Source organism: Hemicordylus capensis, chromosome 3, assembly GCF_027244095.1.
Source record: "Hemicordylus capensis ecotype Gifberg chromosome 3, rHemCap1.1.pri, whole genome shotgun sequence".
NCBI lineage: Eukaryota > Metazoa > Chordata > Lepidosauria > Squamata > Cordylidae > Hemicordylus > Hemicordylus capensis.
In genome coordinates, this window is record NC_069659.1 from 98,487,027 (window position 1) to 98,509,668 (window position 22,642).

At 40.4% G+C, this 22,642-nt stretch overlaps 1 protein-coding gene across 2 annotated transcripts in view; it reads left to right on the forward strand.

Moving 5' to 3' along the window:
• The window catches only part of EFHC2 (EF-hand domain containing 2), an 88,892-nt gene that overhangs the window by 55,098 nt on the left and 11,152 nt on the right, over positions 1 to 22,642 (forward strand). For both annotated transcript variants that reach the window (XM_053313000.1, XM_053313001.1), the window contains 5 exons: positions 384 to 526; positions 2,803 to 2,999; positions 5,486 to 5,619; positions 9,985 to 10,182; positions 12,460 to 12,552. In XM_053313000.1, the coding sequence (XP_053168975.1) occupies positions 384 to 526; positions 2,803 to 2,999; positions 5,486 to 5,619; positions 9,985 to 10,182; positions 12,460 to 12,552 (765 nt within the window). The remainder of the gene's footprint in view (positions 1 to 383; positions 527 to 2,802; positions 3,000 to 5,485; positions 5,620 to 9,984; positions 10,183 to 12,459; positions 12,553 to 22,642) is intronic.

Below are 22,642 nucleotides of genomic sequence, written 5' to 3' on the forward strand. Positions count from 1 at the left end.
AATTGTATAATGCTTTTTCACCAAATAGATACTTCAGATAGTAAAAAAAAAAATTACCTTTTAAAAATTAATATTAGAATGGATTCTTAAGTTTTATTGCTGTGAATATAAACTAGTTTGGAAGTCATTTTCAAAACCAAAAAACAACAATAAAAAACCCACACATAATGAATACATTTAGAAGCACAGATGAATTCACGCAAGGCAAAACTGGGCATGTGCAATGGCATAATTTTCTTGGTTTAGAAAGGCTCAAACTGGTATAGAAACTCATTGATTATTTATGTTTTATTTTTATTTTTTAAAAGACAATGCATCTCCACTTAACAGAAAAGTGAGACTCTCTTAATTTCATACATCTCTTTTTTCTTCTACTATCATAGACAAGGCCTCGAAAGTAATATACTGCGGTTTCTTGCACAATTTATTACTACTGATCCCATTGACAAGGACCGGAAATTCATTATTTCTTATTTTCTGAGTGATGACACCATTTTAATGTTTGAGCCCCCACAGCGGAATACAGGTATGAGACTAACTCAATTGCAAGCAATCGTGGTAAAGAAGGGGGAAGTTTTTATTAATGAATATGACCCATTGTCAGTTCAGTGGGAAATGATGCAAGAAATAACTTGATGGAATAGGCATTTTCATCTACTAAGACTGGCCCTTGCCTCATTAAAGTTTGTTGGAGATTGGGAGGAGATGTGAAAATTTCTATAGAGTTGTCAAAAGCCATTTTGATATTAGTTTAATGACTGAAACAGGAACTGAACTGAGCAAGAGGCCCTTTTCAAGTAGTGTTTGGTAAATTTTATTTTTGCCTTAAGTCTTATCACATAACTCCATAGCAATAATTAAACATGTAGCTTATTATATATCTTTATGTTGTGCCAGCATTGGGAAGTCTAATGTGTTATGTCTGCCCACACCCACCACCCCGCCCCATTCATGGAGATGAAGTTTTTTCGCCTCCTGCACAAAGCTTTTAAGTCTCAGTCACAAAAGTGTGTTTGCTGTGGTGCATTCAGCACAGAGGCACCACCAGAAAACACACACACACACACACACACTCTCTCTCTCTCTCTCTCTCTCTCTCTCTCTCTCTCTCACACACACACACACACACACACACACACACACACACACACACACACCCCAAAGTGCATTTCTGGGGGTGGGGGGAACTTTGACCCACATGCTAGATTTTTTGAGAGAGAAATAATATTGTATTTCACATTAATGCTCCCATTTTGAATATAAAGAGAAATGTGCCCATGGGGAACTGCTCTTTCTACATACTAGTATGTGTGTGGTGTGTGTGTGTTAAAAAAGACACTTGTAAAAAAGGCTTCCCTTCCCTTGTACTGTTTATACCAGGATAAACTTGATGATGTGTTCAAAAAGCACCTTCTCCTGTCTAGTCTCCCACAACTTGGCATCAGGGACAGAACTTAGTTTGGATTGTGTTCCCTGTGTCATTACCTCTGTGTAATCAGTTTGTCTTTTTTTTTTTTTGGTCTGATATTTTTTTCTTTGCAAAAATGCCTTCTTTATATTTTTAGCATTAAGAAAATGTCTAAGGGAGCGAAATCTAGAAACAATGGTCATATTTAAAGCTTTCCTTGACTTAGTAATGTAGTCACCTGCTCCAACTGACACATTAATAACTAGATGAGAGGAAGTTGTTGTGACCCTGTTCCATTTTTATTCATGTTTTTACAGTTGGGCCTTAACTATTACCTTAATGCATTTTTCACCTTTCAGTTATATTGTACAGTAAGATTTCTATAATAAACTCTGGTTGAATAAGTACTGCGGATTTTGCATTCACTTATTATTTTGACTCTAAATGGCATTTTATTGTACTGTCCGTCCCTTATTATTACACTTATATCACCAAATAATACATATGAAACATTTTATAGTGTCTAATGCATGCTTTTTGGCTATGAGTTGGGAGTATATAGCTATTAACATGCTAGAGTTAGTGTACCAATTATTTAGCACAATGTGCTATAGTTGGCAATTTTTTCTCCTAAAATCTGGTAAATGTGATGCCCGTTCTTCTGCATGCTACAGAATAAGCATCTTATCATGCCGAAGAAAAAGCTCTGTTCTTGCATGCTGTTCATTTTAACTTTGTTTTAAAGATGCAACACTTTTGCAATGGCTTTCCTTTTACATATGATATAGGTGTAGCATACTACTTTTATATAACACAAGCAGTTTCAACTTCTTACAGTGCCTTACTCTCACAAACATGTGCATGTGATATAAAATAGAAAAAATAAATCTCCAAATGAAGTCATATTTGGAGTCATAAGTCTGTAGGTCATAAGTCTGTAGGTCAAGTACATAAGTCTGTAGGGCAGGTACATTAATTTTCTTTTCTTGCCTTGCAATAGCTCAATAGCTTTTACTAAAATTCAGTGTACTGGTAGGAATACCTGTTAACCCAAAGCTTAATTAGGGGTTGCTAACTCAAACAACATAATGCATTTAGTTTTAATTCAGATGAGGGAATAGTTCCCAGTGCTAGTGTCTGGATTGTAGAAACTCTTTAAAGAGATCATTTTCTGCCATCTTCAAGACAAACAACAAAGATATTTGTCATACATTGTAATAACCATGTTATAAATCTGCATTTTTAAAAGATGAAAATAATTCTTGTGTGGGCACCGTTGGTATGGATAATTCAGTATGGATGCAGGGAATTTGGGGGTGCAGTCTAATATTAAAGTGTATACTAGATTATTATTCTCTGAAAGACACCGCTTGTTTATGGTTCTCTTGTTACAGGGGTAATTGGTGGGAAGTTCCTGGAGAGAAGTCGTGTTAAGAAGCCTGGGCAGGAGCTCTATAAGAGTGAACTGTCTGAGTACTACACAGCTCAGGATTTGTATGTTGGAGCCAAAGTGTGTTTCCATGGCCACGTCTTTCTTTTGGTGGATGCTGATGAGTATGCTTTCAACTACATGGAGAAGCATGCAAATGAGGCAAGCTGTGCTTTCCAATCCTTATTTGGCCTTTAAGGCATATGCCGTTTTATTATCTTGCTCAAATAATGGTTGCTTTGAATGCCTTTGTTTATTCACCCCAAGATCAACACAGTGAAAATGGTCTTCAACCTGTTGTATGTGAGATGTCATGGAGTAAATATCATGGAGTTTACTCTGTGCCTGATGATTCAATTGACTCACAGATTGACTTTCATAATGTCCTAATCCTGCCTTTATTTCCAGAAAGAATAAAACAGCAAAAAGGGAAACTGCTGATACAGTCTGTGCTGTACCAGTTGATTTTCCCATACAATAGATAAAGAAACGGAAGCTAACCAAACAAAATCCCTAAGAACATCTGATAGTTGTTATGGTTGCTCCTTCCCATACCAGTTGTGCAGGGCCCCTGGGATAAAGAGCAAACAAGTATGGAGAAGATAAAAATAGGTTGTTGAAAAGGGTAGCACTGTTGGGGGCATGTTTTAGATTGAATATGTTCTGCGTAGCTGCATAACTTACCAAACTGTAATAGTCATATTTTTATATATTTATCTTTGGTGATTCATTTTCTTCGGAGTTTTCAGAAAGAGAAATGAAATTGAATTTTGCAGATTTGTTTAAGTGGGAATAACAAACTAATTAAATTCATCCACTCAACTGCTATGGATGCTATGCTCAATTACTGTGTGACATTGGCCAATTTGGGGCCAATTCACACAGACTTCTGCATACAATCAGGTGTGACTGTGAGTTTGTGGGTTGTGCATAAAACTAGACATGGGGCAAAGTGATTGTGTGATGGCTGCTTCACTCTTGCGTCATGTCCCCTATTAGCACACAGTGGTTGACATTCTGACTAAGGAAGCCCTGGTGCAGCAAGAGGATGAGAATAACAGCATTTCCAGACTAACAGCACCAGTGTGCTGGAGACTTTTAATAAGCTTTTTAGAGATTTTCAATAAGCTTATTTAATAAATAAGATTTTTAATAAGCTCCCCATTCCCAGGAAGTCCTCTGTGCCACCTGAAAATTTGTCCCTGGGGGCTGTGCACAGCCCTTAGGGACATATTTTCAGATGTCACATTTTCCTGGAGAAAGGGGAGTTTGTCGAAATTTGTCCTCCTGCCCCCAACATGCTGATGTTGTTAGTCTGGAAGTGCTGTTCTGATCTTCTCACTGCACTGGCACTACTATGACAATGACAAACGTTTATATACCACTCTTCAAAGTTCTCAAAGCGGTTTACATGGTTTAGGATTTCGGACAGGTATTTTTTCTTTCTTTCAGATTTGTTCACACATTGCTGGAGGGTATTGTACATTGCAGGGTTATCAGAGGAACTGATAATGCAGTTTCATAATTACTTCACCATATGGGCAGGTTGCACTCAGCATCCATATTCAGCTTCATGGTACAAATTCATGAGAATTGGACAGAGCCGTTGATATATCAATTTTGTGTTATGTGCCTTTCCATCAAATTCTTCACTATCAAACTCTGCATCCCTAACAACAAAGTCTTTGTATCAACAAGGTGGCAAACCTCCATGCATTCCCAATGACACTGGTCAACCAAGCTTTCTCTTCTTCTTAGTTCCTCACAGAAGAAACCAAGAAGAATTAGTGTACATGTAGTTATGCTTCCAGATATGGGTGGGTTCAGACATAATGAGAAACCTTGATTTCCCAGTATTAGAATGAGCCTGAAAGAGCTATGGGCCCATGGGCTCCTCCCTCCCTTCTCTTTCTTTCTTACACACATGATGAGAAGCATGAAGGCTTCTGCTTTGGATTTGGTAAACCACAATTCTGTAATATGTACAAACCAGGATCAAAAACCATGGTTTGTACATTGTTTATTTCTTTTTAGTGTATTGCAGAACGGTTGTATGCTTCAAACAAAAAAACAACAGACATTTTCTCTCTCTTTCCCTCTCTAGTGAGAAGGAGAGGGAGAGGGGTGAAGGTAATCTCCAGGCCCACAGCTCTCCCATGCTCATTCTTGTAGTAGGAAACCTTGACTTCCCATTACATGCCGGGTCTCTCTTTTTTAAAACAGGGAATAAGAGACAACACAGAGCACTTCCCAGCACTATCACCACACATGCCAGGGCAGTGGGGGGGGGGAGGGGGGAGAGAAGAGAATGAATACACTGACCACTTGTTTGTCAAGCTGTGGCTACTGTAACTGCTAGGAGCAAAGACTCTTTTTATGGGATTGGGAAATAGATGCATAAGATTCTGACTGTACATTGGCAAATGGTTCTCCCAAGTGGACCTTGGCATGGCTTTGAAAGCTTCTACAGAAACTACTTTGGCATATGATATGAGCCCAACAAGTAAGATGCTGTGCTGCACAGGCATATGGCAAAAGTGAAAAGAACAGCTGGCTATTATAATTTTCAGTCTTCACGTTGTATGTTCACCAAAAAGTACATAGTGTATACTAAATATAGGTTCTGTTCCACCCCTCTTTTTTTCCAGTTTCCTATGGCCAATATCAATATCATCTTGAACAAATTGAAAGTGATAGGAGAACCTAGGTCAAGAGAGATTAAGCAAATTTTTGCAGCTACTGATCCTCAGCACACCGCCATTATTGACTATGAGCAATTCAGGTAGGACTATGAATGTATGTAGAGGGAAGACAGTTTAATTCAATATTATTAACTCACTCTTTCGTATGAGCCCTTCTCGGAGTTCCCCGTTGTTGAGAAGAAACTGCGAGGAAATCAACAGGGCTGTGGATAGTTTTTCACACTAGGCTTTTAAATCCCTTTAACTCGCATCTTCTCCAGAATGGAGCATGTGCGTTCACATATCAGCCAGATTTACCCCCAAAGTCCCTGTGAGTTATCAGGGGCAGTTCACACACAAATCGGGTTTTTCACTACATGTTAGAGTGTAGCCCAATTTATCTCTGAGGTAGAAAAATCCACTGTTTGCGTCAGGTTTTGAGACAACTTTGAGGTCGTAGTAGAGCCTCCCAGTAAACCCGTGGTAAAGCCTGCTGTGTGTAAAAGTCCCATCTAGTGGATCATAGGCAGGCTTAAACAGTACAATTTCCTTAACTGTGGTAACTGTGGCGCAACTGTGGAGCCATGTTTTGAACCATTTGTATGTTCTAGCAGGCTGAATCTGTTTGGAATTTTGCCAGACTCTCTGTTGCATATCTATGCAAAATGAATGCATAAACACTGAAACTGCTTTATACCAAGTTAGACCATTGGTCAGCCTAACCCAGTACTGCCTACTCTAACTGGCATCAACTTTCCAATGATTCAGAGAAAGCAGAACTACTCGAGATCTTTTTCTTTTAAGTGGAGACGCAGGAAATTGAATCTGGGGCCTTCCGCATGTAAAACGCATGTGCTCTATCACTGAGCTTGCTACATAATTTCATTTTCATAAGTATTTACAGCCTAAAGCAATGTTTTACTCATCATGCCTGTTGATCATTTTATCTAGTTCTAATGGAAACTTTATTAATTTGTTTTTTCTGATTTATATCCCACCTTATTCCAAAGGCTCTTGGTGTGTTATACATTTAAAAAAAACTGAATTGGCATATATAAAATGAAAGTGAATGACAAAAACACTCCCTTGTTTCTATACCCTACTTTCTAAGTTTTCGCTCCTGTTCTCTCATTATAAATATAGAATGACAGGTTGTGTTTGGATTCTTAAATGTTATTCTTGCTGTGTTTTAAAAATGTATGCATAACTGCACTAGTCTGTGCAGGGACATTTCCTAGTGTATGGATAATCTTTATGCCAGAGATGAAACCTTTCTATGGAAACCCAGATAAATACTTCCTTTCATACACTATTTTCTTTTTCTTGTCTTTTCCCAATCAAAGGCAATTAAAAACCATCTGTGTTAGGGATGTGCAAAAAATTTCGGGCAGAGAACGATCTGTGCCCGAAACGAACAATTTCGGGTGATTCGGGGCCGAACCGAATCAACCCCGATGTCCCCCGATATTTTTCAGGCACGAGCCGAATCACCTAAATTTTGGACCCCAAAAATTCGGGTGATTTGGTTCATGGTTGATTTTTGGTGATTTTTTAAAGTTTTAGTGACTTTGGGGCAGTTCGGGGGCATAGAATGGGATCTGGGCAAAAGGAGTGGGGTGGGGTGGTAGTGCCTAATGGGTGCAGGCTACCACCCCAATTTCATGGGGATTGGGCAAAGGGGTGATTTTTTGAGAATTTTTGATGTTTTAGGGACTTTGGGGCAGTTTGGGGGCAGAAAGTGGATCTGCCCCAAAATAGTGGGGTGGGGTGGTAGTGCCTAATGGGTGGAGGCTACCACCCCAATTTCAGGGGGATTGGGCAGAGGGCTGATTTTTTGAGAATTTTTGAAGTTTGGGTGTCTTTGGGGCAGATTGGGGGCAGAAAGTGGATCTGCCCCAAAGGAGTGGGGTGGGCTGGTAGATAGTGCCTAATGGGTGGAGGCTACCACCCATCCCCAATTTAAGAGTGATTGGGCAGAGGGGTGAATTTTGGTGAATTTATTTTTATGAGGTTTGTCATCATAAGGTGAAGTGTGCTAAATTGATTACTTCCTCATATTATTCATAGTAAAGGAAAGTGTGAAAAAGTGAAAGTGGGGTCATGAGAGTTGTTTGAAAAAAATCTCATTTGCTATCATAGAATGAGAATTCACACCTCAGAGGTGTGAATCCTCATTCCATCATAGCAAATGAGATTTTTTTCAATTAAACACTTTGGCATGACAACATTTTTCTATTGCACTTGACTGGAACAAGCCTTGCTGTATATACTAATTAAAAATGAGCCATATAATGAACTGCACTAATGCAGGGCAATACTTCAGATGTTTTCAGCCATCCTCAAGTATGTGCTTCATGTGAGTAATTGTGACCTGGAAATGCATGGATCTTGGCTGCAGTGTGTTTTGTAATATTGGAAGCTAGTTTTCATCTCTCTGTTGTGGATAGTTGTGGCCTAGATCCATGATCTCACCCATTATGGTTGCTCTTGTGGTTTTTGTTTTTATTATGATAATCTGATCTAGTTTAAAGTTAAACCCCAAATTGTATTTATAAAATGAAAAAGTCTCATGTTGGCCAGCAAATACTTTAATAAGTTATCATGTCGAAGTGGAAGAAAAACTAAGATTAAAAGATTTCTTTTTACTACTTCTCAATTATTCACAAGTCATCAAATCTCTGAATGGATCCTTTTGTAGCACTTATTAAAATGGTAGCTGTAGTATTCATGTATCTTCTCAAGGGGAAAATAGCCAGTCTTCTAAGCCAGAATACTGTTACTGCCAATTATTTAGTCCAATGATACAGTCCTGGATGCAGCAATGACTTATGGGATTTTTTTTTAAAACTGTATTGTCTGCTTTCAGCAATATACAGCATTTATAAGGGCTGTGTGAAGCAAGTCCAATTCAATTTGGGAGTGCCTTGGTGCTTTGAAAGACCCCTGATTAAAATTGGCCCTTCAAGAGGTCAGCCTGGTTTCCCTCTGGTATGCTTCAAATTTTGACCAAATATCTGGCCACTTCCCTGACCCCATTTTATTTACTGGAGTCAAGGCCAGGCAGGCTGTACTTCACCTTCACTCCTGGCAATGAAGGAGCACCTGCTTCTGCAACTTCAATTGTAAAAGAAGATCTAGCAGGACTTTGGTGGTTAAAAACAAAACAAAACATCTTTTCCTCCAGTTCTGGGAAAGCCACAGGGTTTCATGTAAATGATAGAGTTTTTCAGGGTTATAGCAATGGCCGCGACCCTGGAAAAGACTTGATTTGCTCCAAACTGTCCGGAGCTTCCGTTCAGGCCAAAGAAGTCTGCTTCAGTTTGGCCTCAATTAGTAACTGAAGCTTTACACAGCCCTAGCATTTTAAAATCCCCAAAGGCCTTTTGAATTTCAGACATGAAAAAGATGCATCCTGCCTCACTCTATTAGGTGCTTTTCTTTTTCATATCATGTGAAGAAAATACCCTATTTAAATCGAACTCTGCTTGTTTTTAGGGTCCAACTATACTTTTGTTTAAAAGTGTGCTTTTGCAAGCCTGCTTTAAAAATAAATAAATAAAATAGCAGCTGAATTGGAATCACAGTGGGAGAGGAAGGCTTTTACCCTACCTCCCTACTGTGCCACCTTAAGTGGTGCAGCAGGGAAATGGTTGCCTAACAAGCATAAAGTTGCTGGTTTGAATCCCCGCTGCTACTATATCTGGCAGCAGCAATATAGGAAGATGCTGAAAGGCATAATCTCGTACTGCATGGGAGGAGGCAATGGTAAACCCCTCCTGTATTCTACCAAAGACAACCACAGGGCTCTGTGGGTGCCAGGAGTTGACACCGACTTGATGGCACACTTTACCTTTTACCCTACTGTGGTTCAGATCCAGATCCAGATCAGGATCCTTGTGGCTGCTGCTTGACAAGTGGAAGACAGGAGCTCACTGATGCCAAAAGGAGTTGTCTGTCTTGTGCAAATAGTAGCAGTGGGGGGACTTCATTCTGGATTGGGACTATGGTAGGATAGGATTAGAGTCCCCTTGACATTATCAGTCTACCAGGGCCCAGTCTGGTTGTACACACACACACACACACACACACACATACACACCCATGCTTGCAAAGCACATGCCTAACAAAATGGACCCTTAGAGAGTAACTTCTTGTGGTGCAGCTTTGAAGTTTTACCAGACTTGAACTTCCAGACTATAGCTGTATCATGTCACCTTTTAAGGTCCATCATGATGCAGATAACAAAGACATTCTGTGCCTCTTTTTAAAACACTGCTCTTGACACTGCTTGGTTTATTCAGATATAAATATATATTTAAAACTCAACTCACTGGAATACAAAATTAACACAGAGCTGACAGTCTGATTTGTAGCAAACTAAATGTACATGTGGAATTATTATGTTCAAGTAGTTCAGATATGCATCTGGACATGTATGTTCATTTCTAATTCCTTCTTGTTCACAGAAATTTGATGCTGAGTATCTCAGATGGAAAATTATCAGAACATGAAATTATGACTGTTGGGCGATATTATGGTGTCAGAGATGAGAACGAGATGGATGTCGCCTTCCTTCTAGCAGTGTCCCAGGAACATCTCAAGAAACATAATTTTGAGAATTTTGGTCAACTCTTGTCAACCTTGGCGTACAATGACCGGGACAAGTAAGGATTCCATTTTCTGTCAGAAGCCTGAATGACTTGATTCTGTTGTGGCTCCTGAAACACCAATGACTCTAGTATTTGTATATACCTTGCAGGATGATGGCAGTAAAAGTGTCTAGCTTCATGCTGAACGCTTGATCTGCTGAACCAGTACCTATGATCTATAAAGCTAATGCATTTTCTGCCTGATCATCTTAAAGGAACAAACATTTTGATTTCTATTGGAGAGAGTTAAGAAGGTCTGTGGCCTATAGAGCTATAGCCAGGGAGGGGCAGGTGGGTGTAGCACCCCACAAGGACACCAGTTCACTGTTAAAGCATTTTTTTTAAATTTTGTAGTATAGTAGTTTCCATTTAAAATAGTGAATCTGGTTTTAAAACTGGATCACTTTTGGTTAAACACACTAGCAATGGCAAATCAGCTCCATCAATCAGACCCTAGCTACTTTGCCCTCCTGGCTTAGGTTGCATTTTTCAAGAGGGCTATCACCCTTATTATTCTCAAGTCATCCTGAAAATAATTTCCCTAAGATGCTATGATTGTTTATTCAAGTCATTAGTGGGGGTGAGGGGTAACTGAACAAAGTTATTTATTTGTGAAAGTGTGTTCACTATAAGTAGGTTAAAGCTGCTGAACATAAAAATAATTGTTGCTTTTCAGCTTATTTATTTGTGGCACTAACAATTCATAGATATATAGGCTTGGCTAAATATCCCATTGGAATTAGTGGAAATTGCAACCTGATCCTAAATACATTTATTTAATAGTAAGCCTCAATCGCAGCCAAACTACACACGGTGTAGTTTGTGATGCATGAATGGGTGTACTTCTGCAATTTCCCCCACCCCCTATATAGCTGCAAGCGACCCTCCCCACCATGCAAATTAAGGATGGTGGGAGAGGGTGAGTTTTAAGCCTTTCCCTTTTGTACTGTTTTCCTGATGAAAATCACTCCCTGAAGCTGTTTGCCCTGGTAGGAAAAACATAAACATTCACATATGTGTATAGTGAGAGCAAACAGAATATTTGGTGTGGCAGGGGAGGGGAATTTTCATCAGACATGGCATGGTGAAAAGAGTTAATCCTTGTGCAAGCTATGGTCCTGATCTAGGGAGCTTTCTAAACAAAATTCATGTATTCATACATCTCTGTTCATGTCCAACTTGGTCTTCCACTCAATAGGTCTTACTTGCTAATAGGACTGCAGCCTTAAAGTTCTTGGCTGGATCATCTCCTATGTTACTTTGATTTTATTTATTTATTAATTAAAATTCTCTTATATACTGTCTCCTTCAGAGACTTTGATGATGTCCTGCTTTATATGGGTTGAGAACTTTGCTTCTCTCCTTGCACTGAACAGAGGCGAGATAAGTTTTTTTGTCTGCAAATCCACTTCAGCATCTGGAATGGGATGGGCACAGTGTTGTTCCTCTACCTTCTGACATGACGTCTGACATGTTCCAGGATTTTGTTATTTTTACTGTGCCAAGTGTTCTTTGACACTGTTGTGATCTGGATCTAATTCCCACCAAAAACATTTTTGAGATTACTATTGAGAAGCTGTAGACAAAAACAATTTAGTCAGTTCAAAACTGTAGATTTGAAAGAGAAGATAGATTGTTATTTATCTGTCACCAGCACTGAACATGTGTTGCAATCTTGGAGGCAGAGTTCCTAAGCCAGTAGGAGGGGTGGAAGGATTTCTGAGGCCCACCATCGGACCAGCCTTGTGCCCAGAGGTTTCTTTGTCTTTTTCCTCCTTTGCCAAGCTATTCATCAGAGGCAGAGAAGGAGGGGGAAGACTGTTTCCTTTTCCTTTTGTTCAGCGTGAAGCAGGGAAAGGGGATTCTGGTGAGAGTCTGGAAATGGGGAAGCTGGCTGGTGGCTCAGGAAAAGGGGCATAAGTGCCCATGAGTTTTGACTTTTGCTGGAACTCAAGCTTCATCAGCATCATCTCTTATTTGTACAAGTGTCTCATATGCACTCAGTGCTGTACAAAAACAGAACACCAGTCCTGCCTGCAGAGTCACAATCTAAAAGAGAGGGAGGAGTTGGAGGAAAGTGCCCCTCAAGAGCTTCTACCTGAAAGGAAGGAACATTCACAGGGCCACATTTTAAGGTGTTTTCCTTTTCACAAGTGTTTCCATTAATTTTAAAGTTACTGCTTTTAACACACATCTGATCTCCTCTTAAAACAAATGCATTATCTCTCCCTGCTTCAAAATCTGTAAAAATAACAAAAGAAAACATTAACAATATTACTTCTCTTTGTGCAGATCTGGACTGCTGGCCAGTAATATATGCAGGACTGTGTGCAAGTCCTTCCGGCTACCATTAGCAGATGATCTTCTGCGAGCACTACTGTCTGCGTAAGTCTGATTCTGAGATAACATTCTTCTTTTAAATAGTTGTGAGTGGCATATCTGAGTCTGATAACAAGTCAGTTGCACTGGAGGCTGACAGTAGCTTTTAAGAGTTGAAAGTGGATTGAGAGAGGCATCACTTCCTGTGATGCATGCATACATTTATGCTGTTCAACTGTTGTTCAGTTTGTACAAGTTTTGCAGGTTTTTGAAACAGTACAAAAACCTGCACAGCCTGTTTACCTGAGGTGAAAGTGGAATGAGTGTACACACTACTAGCAGTCAGGGGCGGCCCTCTTATAAATAGTGACCTGAGCAAGGAGTGCCTTTAACACCCCCCATGGTAATTGATGGAAGTTCATTTTTTATTCAAAGTTAGAACTTTGAATAAAAGGTTAGAGACTGTAGTAGATGACATCTTGACTACGGCAGCAGTGTGCTGGAAAGCTTGCAGAGTACACAGTGCAGAACTGCATGATGGGCCAATTTTCGCCAATCTCTGCTTCTGCTGGGAGTGTCCTGCACCACCCATAAATATGTCCCTGACAGCTGAACAACCCTCAAAGATATATTTTTGGGTGGTGCAGGGCACTTCCAGGAGATTCAGAGATAATCTCTCTCTCTCTCTCTCTCTCTCTCTCTCTCTCTCTCTCTCTCTCTCTCACACACACACACACACACACACACACACACACACACTCAGTGCTGAGAAACTAAGAAAGGTCTTTACAGCATGCATGCCGCCAGTATTTTAGAATACCAGCCACTGCTCTTTTCCAACTCCCTAGCTCACTGCAGATGGTACACTCAGCAGTGAACTATACCAGGCTCAGGTAGGTGCCTGGGCTCGCTTGCCCCTAAGGCTGGCCCTGCAAGCAGCAATCCATCTTCAGATCATCTTCAGTTCTGAAAAATATCATCTGTATTCAGCCCAAGTTGCATAAAATAGTTAGCTCTAAGAAATTCAGGAGTGTGCATATTAGGGCATATCCCAAGGTCTCTTCTCATTAATTTCTTTGAATGTTCATATCATTATATCTTCATTATAAACAGTTAATTGTAGCTCTTCTTGATTTTCTATTGGAAAGACGAATTGCATGGGTTAAATGTTCTATACTGTATTCCAAAGTAATGTATTAGGGATGTTGAAATATTCAATGATTATTTAGAAAATGTGCTAAAAAATTCAGACTGCTGTTTCAATACTGCCTTTAAATATATATATGCAGAATATACATATTGCAAAAACAGAGTCTGAAAATGTTCAGAGAAAATAAGGCAACGTTGCTGATGTGTGGGCTGCTTTGATTGTCATGTGATGGTGCAGATGTCAAAACTCTGCTGTGAATCCATTATTGCATATTATATTGAACAACGTACTCGCAAAACTACATGTATGGTTTTTTTGAAAACCTGTACAACTCTTGGAGTATACAAAATTATAGCTCCTGTATTTGCATAAAGAAAATTTAGGTTGATGGTGTGAAAAAACTTAATCTGCAACTTATTGCACCTGACAATTGGCTTCTGAAGTGGTGGTGGATCTTGTGAGTGAATCCTCTGGGTAGGGGGCCCAGTGGAAGGTGAAAGCAATAGGAGAGAGGTATGTGTCCACTTTCTTGGCCCAATATCACCCAAGTTGGTGCCCCTCGAGCCTTAGAGAGGTTAAGCTGACACCCTCTTCTGACTCAACAGCTCATAAAGATTCCCAGGAACCTTGGGGTGCTTTCTGTATCTTAGCTCACTTTTCTTCCTCCTGCCAGAATAGCCCCCTCACCCTCTCATCCCCTGTTTTGAAGAGGACTAAAGACTTCATGACAGCATGACTCTAGATTGTATTTAACAACACAATGCAGGGTTTGCATGGTAAAAAGTGAATACTCTTTGAACAGAAAGTGGAAGGACACCTTTTAGTTCCTTCTGCCTCCTCACAGTCAAAGGACACTAACAGATAATCTTAGTTGTTTCTTAATCTGAAATGCCTAATGGACATAAGGCACTGGTATTCAGAAATCTGGTTCCTTCATAAAACAAAAACATTTCAGGGAGTTCCCTGTGGTAGGCAGATGGATGGCGTTTGCAATTTGCTGCACATTCATCATTTCTGACAACTGGTCATGAACATTAGCCAAAGGCAGTAAAATAATTCATTTTTGGAACTCCCACTAACCTGAACTGCCAAAAGGTATTTTGGGAACACCAGAACCCAGGTGTGAAATGAAGAATTCTCTCCCCACTTTGGTAAAATAGTAATTAAACAGATGCAACCAAAGAAGAGAGCTATTTCTTATCTCTTGTGGAAAATGTACTAAGTATTTAAAATGAAGTTTTTTGGAACAACTATAAATCATGAAGGAGCAATATGAAGCTATATTGGATATATTTCTTGATTCCAAATGTATTTCATAAAGTAAGAGGTCTGTTCTCTCTGAATTGTTCCAGTTATAGGATAGTTATAGTTATAGGATGGCAGCCTGAACCTGAATTTTCGTTCAGTTCAGTATGTTTCAATAGACTAGTGGTAGATCATCTAAAACAAATGATGGAACTTTATTTTATGAAATATTAAATGGACTGAAGGAATGCATTAATTATCTAAAATATAGATATGCCACTCCTACATATCCTTTAAAAACTTGATCCAGAACAACTGAAAACCAAAGTATGTTCCTGGTTTATTTCCTGAGATTGAGTACTAGTTTTACAAGGGTGGAATGTGCCATTTTTTCAACACATTAATATGCAACTTGAACCTTTATAGAAATGATTAAAAAGAGGCTAGATAGATAATGGTGACACAAACAATAGTTCTTTTAAAAAATAAAGTGGTATTATAGTGGCATCATGTTGTGTAAGCCTTTTGTCTTGTTAACCCACAAAATGTGCTTGACCAGTAATGATAGTCTACATTTAACATAGCCCACCCCTTTCCATCTTCCTGAAGTCTATGAGCAGTTTGTGGATAGATGATTTGCAGTCTAACATACTTCCCCTACTATTCATTCCACAAATCAATTGCCAGGAAATAAGTTGGTAGTGGGGGAAGATTGTGAGAAAGAGAAATCTGTTCCATTCTTCTCCAAACCAAGGCATCTTGATGCATCTGAAGTTTGTTTCATTCCCACCCACATTCCAAATAACAGGAAGAGGATTTGTTGGGAAAGGCATCTATGAGGGGGAAAATTCCATAGATAGACCCATGTAATGAAGACAAACATAAACATATTGTTTTCTCTTTTAAAAATATGTATGCAACATCAGAAGAAATGAGAAACAGTTAAGGTCTTATATACTATTCACCCTGACATTACATCAGATACAAAACATATAGCTCAGATTAAGTAAATCTGCATAAAGCTGCTGTTTTGCAGAATGGATTTTGCTTCTAAAATTCAGACAATCAATTCAAATGATTTGGTTAAGGTATTTGCGGGCAGTGTTTGGGAAATGGAAGGTAGGGAAGGTCTGGAAACTGGATAGAGATAGACAGTGGAACTCAGAGGGAGAAAGAACCAAATGGAGATGGACAAGGAATTATGCAAGGTACTGGGCCACCACCTCTTCTTGATCAGTGGAAATCCATCTCTGAGTTTGGAAAATTTCCATTAGACAGTACACACACATTTGCAAGCTTCCCTATCCATGAGGATAAGAATCTTGATACTTTTATCTTTTTCTTTGGCTTTTTCTTAACCAGACAAATAAGAACACAGCCAAACATCCAGGGCAGCATTAGGGAGGGTGGAGTAGGAGCTGCGCCTTCGCAGTGAGGGCTGCTCCAAGCTCAGCCAAAGGCTTGTCAAGCAGCGGAGCATGTGTGCAGATGGTGCAGTTTTCACTGTTCTCCCCTCCCTCCAAAAGTTCTCTTTGGCTTCCAGGAATATGTCCCTGGAAGGGCTGAGCCTGGAGCAGCCCTCACTGCGAAGGTGCAGCTGCTGCTCTGCCCTCTTAATGCTGTGCTGGATGCCAGCCATTATGAGCACAGAATGGTAGAATACTGTAATTTTATTAATAGGGTGTTTTTTTTAACAGAATTTAACAAACCATTGTTTCTCCAAAGGATTCTGATGTGATGAAAGCTTGTCATAGTACATCGAGTATAGAGAGAGAATATACTTTATCCTAAAACCTATGTGCAAATCAAATTTCTTGTCTGTTGACATTTATTGGGTGTGTTTGCTCTTTAAATATAAAAGATTGGAAATAATTATTATCCAGGATTTAGGATATAGTCTCTACAAATGTGGGTATTTATTGGTGCAGTATTTTCATGTGATAAGTGCTTGTCCCAAATCTGAATAATAAATTTAACAATGCAAAACATAGTTGTGGCAATTGTCCAGATTCCCCATCAGCAAGCAAAAACAGGAACACAACTAGTGTTTTGATTTGGCTCAGCGGCCACCAGCATAATCTGCTTCTCCTTTATTTAGTTAGCTTTTTAATATTACAAGTATGATAATTATCTATACTTTTAGTAACGGAAAAGCTTGCCTTATCAGCAACAATTTCTTCCTATTCCTTTCTGGCAAACAGTCAAAAGCTACTCCACTAATATCTGCATGTTTAAGGTATCTTCAAAAGCCAGCAGCATACTTTACATAGGTGAAGGTGGTTTAATTTTCACATAGATGAATACTATGCATCTTGGCACTCAAATTCTCAGGTCTAAAATGAACCTCTAAGGCAGGGATGCACAACTCAAATGCCCTTGTGGACCAGAACCACTTGTGACTTGATGTGTGGGGGCCAAGGTCAATCTTCAGTCCATTAATTTACATTAAAATGAATTACAAATATGAATGACAGCAATTATTAATTAATTCCTTTATTACGATCACAGACCAGCACAGAGCAACTATTAGATCTGGTTCGTGATCCCGTAACATCCATAAAAGGGGGGGGGGGTTCTGCATTTCAGGCAAAATTCATTAGCTCCTCATGGTGCCGACCAACTGCCACTGCGCGTACCCCGCGCTTGCTCATATAGGCAGTTTGGCGTCTTATAGTTCAGTTTCTTTCTGACCGCCAATGCTTTCAGTTCTTCATTAGTTTTTGGCTCCTCAAAAATATTTTAGTGGCTAAATTCAATGGTTTTGACTTGAACTGTGACTGGGCTTGTTATCAGACTATCCTTTGGAAATGAATTGTAACTTCTTGTGTATGACTCGGACTGGAAAAAGGTTATTCCTTGTGTAATAGATGTCAGTACCTCAGCAAAGCGATTTAAAGTGTATGACTACGGACTGGTAAAGTTCTCTATTTTGGAATGTTGTTTTCAAGCCCTACACCTAGGGAAAAGACCACCTTCAAGACGTGTACCCGGAATAGGGGGGAGATCCCATCTACAGATGGTCATGACTGCTGTCTCCTATGTATGGGGGAAGGAGCCACATGCTCTGTCTGCAGGTCATTCTCAAAATGAACTTTAAAAAACAGAGCTGTGCGCTTAAGGGTAGTGTTATCGGAGGAAGCCCTAACTCCAAACGGTGCTTCCACATCAGAGGAGATGATTGCAGCTTTGAAGTCAGCATTGGGAAGGACTCTCCCTTAAAAGAGCCGAGAGTTCCTGAGGGGTGCACTTCTCACCATTGTGACAGATAGGAAGCTCAGGCGAGAGGATGACTCGGACTCTCCTTCCCTAAAAAGCACAGGGAGAAGAATGAACAGAGGGGAATGCGTAAGTCAGTGCCAAGCACTATGACTCCCTCTCCGTCTGGTTTACAGTGCCTATCATGTCCACTGTTCCCTCTAAAGTGTTCATGTGTGTGCGCGCTCACAGGTTTTTTGATGTCTGCTCAGTTAATTTTAGATCTCGCTCAGGTTGAATCAGGAAGGCCCCACTCTGAGTGCATGTGCACACACACTGCCTTTATACTGCCTCCCAGAACAAAACTCATTCTGAACACAGATGAAAAAAAATTAGAGAGAACACTGATCATGTCCATTGCCATGAAAATTGATGCGGGAAAGGGGAATGGAAGCTACGATGTCAACATCGGCGCCTCAGCATCAAGTGGCTTCTCTGTTGCCTGTACCTACCCCACGTCAATCCCCATCAATGCTGAGAACCCTGATGTCGACGTCGCTGTCGGAGCTGAGGGACCGCTAGCCAAGGACCCCGGTGTTGACTTCAGTGTTGGAGTAAAGGGTGCCAGAAAATATGACAGGGTAACACCTCTCCTGCAGTCATTGCATTGATTGCCTATTCGCTACCAAGTTCAATTTAAGGTCCTGGTTTTTGACCTTCAAACCTTGCGGGGTTTGGCACCTGTTTACCTACAGACCCACCTCTCCCATCCAGCTACATCCCGTCCAGTCAGATCTGCTCAGATGGCCCTTTTGTCGGTCCCCGATTTCCGAGAGGTTTGGGGTGCTAGGACCCGTGAAAGGGCCTTCTTGGTTGCCGCCCCACTTCTCTGGAATTCCCTTCCCTTGCAGATTCATTTAGCTCCTTCATTGTCAATTTTTAAATCTTTATTGGAGACTTCTTTTTCGCCAGGCTTTCACCCTGTAGTTTATCTATTTCCCCCCCTCTGTTAGTTGCTTTAGCTTTATTTAGAATGTAATTTTTATGCTGTCTTGTGTTGCATTGTTTTTGTACACTGCCCAGCGTCTTCGGAGTGGGCAGTATTTCAAATGTTTCAAATAAATAAATAGATAAATAAATAGATAAATAAATAGATAAATAAATAGATAAATAAATAAATAAATGGACCACTCACCAGTGCTGTTTGATCTCAATGCTGCTGACGACACTGAAACTCTCTTTGACCCCAAGGCAGTGCAGAACATCCTCACCATGCTGAAGTTGAATGATAATACTCCCTCGGTATTGACTTTTCAGGGCTTCTTAAGCCATGGCCTAGATATGGAGGAGGAAGAGTCAATGGAAGTGCACAAAACACCTTCATTTACCCTTTGCGATCTGGGGTTTCTGTAACAGGCTTATTGCCCGTTGATAGATAGGGTGATGCATCTACAAATCTTACCCCTATGCACCCAGCTGACTATGCGGAATTTAGGAAGTGGAAGGCAGCTAAAAGGCTTATGGAACTGGTCCAGACAGCAATGCAGATGACTTCCCCGAGTTGTGGAGCCTCCTACAAGACAAATTGCTACTCAAATTACTCCGAGAGTATTGATTCAAGATGCTGCTGTTCAGGTTACTATACCTGTCACTAAATAAGATGTGAAACCAATCTATGTGGATAAGGATGACGGTGTGCAAGCATCCTTGCCATCGTTGGTACCCAGACCAGTGAAACAAACATCTATATTTACATAGATGTGTTTGGAACCTGAACAGGAAAGAAAGTGTGCACTGGAAGAACCCAAGTGCCTGTTAAAACATTGATACAAGTCATTGTCGGCTCAGGAACTGATAAGTGTATGGGTTCCGGCTCCCATTCATCTTCCACTAGTAAGTCTGCGGCTCATCCTTCAGAGCCAGTTTCCTCAGGGGATGACTATGATTTTGACTCTTCAGAATAAGTATTGACAGGTCACAATTCGGACCCAAAGGATGATGTCCCAATGGAACCATCAATTTCTGCAACAGAAGAAATGTCCTATCATTTCCAAATTGTGGAGATGGCGGAGGTGCTTCCTTTGGATTAGAAATGGAAAGTTAGTGATCTGGATGACACTCTATATAATTTTATGAAAACGTCAAATGTGGCTCAACCGGTATACTTACCTGTGCTTCTGGTGATAACAAAGGCTGCTCAGTCGGTTGGGCAAGTGCTGCACACGTCGACACCAACTTTGAAAAGATTGGAAACTGTACAGAATACAGGAAGAGGAGAATGATTACTTACTCAGACATCCAAATCCAAACTCTTTAGTTATTGACTGCGCATCTACCGCTAAAGGGTCATGACATCATACCACTCCAGCAGATAAAGAGGGGAGAAAACTGGATGTGTTGAGCCATAAGGCATATGCGAATGCATGTCTAGGCATTAAAATTGCCAACTATATGGTGTGCCTATCCAAATATACACATTCTTTATGGGACTCTCTTCTTCAGGAAAAGGATGATATGATATGTCACCAGAGATATTCCAAAAAAGGTTTGGTGAAATATTTGCTAAGACAACTTGGGTGATTACACAGCAGTTAAGTAATGCAAAGCACTTAGCGGAAACTGAGTCTTACTCTTTGGCAACAGCAGTCCTACTAATGAGACATGCCTGGTTACGCTCTACAGTCTTGCAAGAAGACATGAAGGACAAGTTAGAGGCTCTGACTTTTAATGGCAAGGGTCTGTTCTGCGATGATATGTCTATGGAGAAATGGAAAAAATCTAACTATACAGCAAAGACCTTTAGATCCATGATGTCATCCTTTATGTCATCCAGCTGTCAACCATAAATGCAGACAAGGTGGCCACAGCCAATATGACAAGAGAGAATTCCGGAAACCTTTCCAAAAGTATAAGAAGAAGCCATATTTTCAAAAGAATAAGAGCAACCAAGGAGCTCGTGGTAAGGCTCCCCAGCAGTCTAAATAACATCTTTGATTGCATAGTGAGCCCACGTGTACAACAACCAGTGGGAGAGACAACACCCTCTTCTCTATCAGCAGTGATGTCAATAACACCAGTGATATTTCCATCAATAACATCAAACATCAATGTCGGTCACAACATCAGACTGGCAAGTCATGCTCAATGATGGCACCATATAACATTAGAGCAGTGGGTGCTTCATATAGTCTAAACCAGTTATGCCATCAAGTTCAAGACATTGCCAGTCTATGCAGGAATGAAGTTCATACCACCACCAATGGCATTGATGGAGGAAGTGGAGACACTGCTAGAGAAAGGTGCAATCTCTCCAGTAGAGTGGGCAAGCAGACATGGGGGATTTTACTCCCGGTACTTTCAAATCCCCAAGCAGGAAAGGAGCATTTGCCCAATAATGGACCTGAGGTGCCTGAATCTATATATCAATGTGATAAAATTACAGATAATCAATTGAAAGAAGTCGCATTTGGTACCTGTCAAAAGACTGCCATACATAGGTGCGGTTCTGGTTCAGCAGAGATCTTTCCTGCCAGAAGACTATTTTCTAAGAATATGGAAGTTGGTTCTAGCAGTGCAGTTAAGCCCAATACAAAAGGCTCAGACAATTCAAGTCTTAATGGGTCTGATGGCTTCTTGCACAGCCATGGTCTGCTATGTCAAATTACACACAAGGAAACTACGTAAATGGTACTTGGCGGCGTTCTGCCCAAATGTGGACAGGCAAAACCTTCATCTATGCATTCTAGACTCAGTTCTGAGTTCATTGTTATGGTGGGTAAAGGACAAGAACCTTTTGTAGGGAACACAATTCAAGATACCAAAACCAGAGGTTTGCGTGACAGATGCCTCTCTGACAGGATGGGGAGCTCACATGTCAGACTTGGAGGCTCACGGGCTCTGGAGCTCTACTCAAAGAGATTTGCATATAAATTTTCTGGAGCTCCTGGCAGCTTTTCAAGCACTGAAATCATCTCAAAAACATCTGCTGGGGAAAACAGTCCAACTACAGATGGACAATACAACTGCTATAGCATATGTAAACAAGCAAGGGGGCACGGTGTCCTGTTCGCTCTGCAATTTAAGCCAGCAGATATGGAACTGGTGCATACCACAGAAGATACATCTGGTGGCAATACACATAAAGGGGATAAACAATACCTTGGTGGGTGCCTTGAGCAGCTCTCAAGTGCTCCTTCAACAACATGAGTGGGAGAGAAACAAAAGCTGCCTAAAAGGCCTGTTCCAGTCCTGTGGACAACCCATGGTAGACCTTTTTGCGACAAAGGATAATGCCAAATGCAGTCAATACTGCACAAGAGCAGGTCTAGGGCGGCGATCAAAGGTTGATGTATTCCAGTTCTAATGGACACACAGCTAATTCTATTTATTCCCTCTGTATCCACTGCTCAACAGGGTGGTGGCAAAGATTCTATAAGCCAACACCCATTGCCTAGTAATCACCCCGTGGTGGCCAAGGCAACCTTGGTTTCAATGAGTACTCAAGAACCTTTTGGAGGTTCTTATTTGGTTAATTTAATTAGTCTGGTTTTATATTGTAACTGTTTT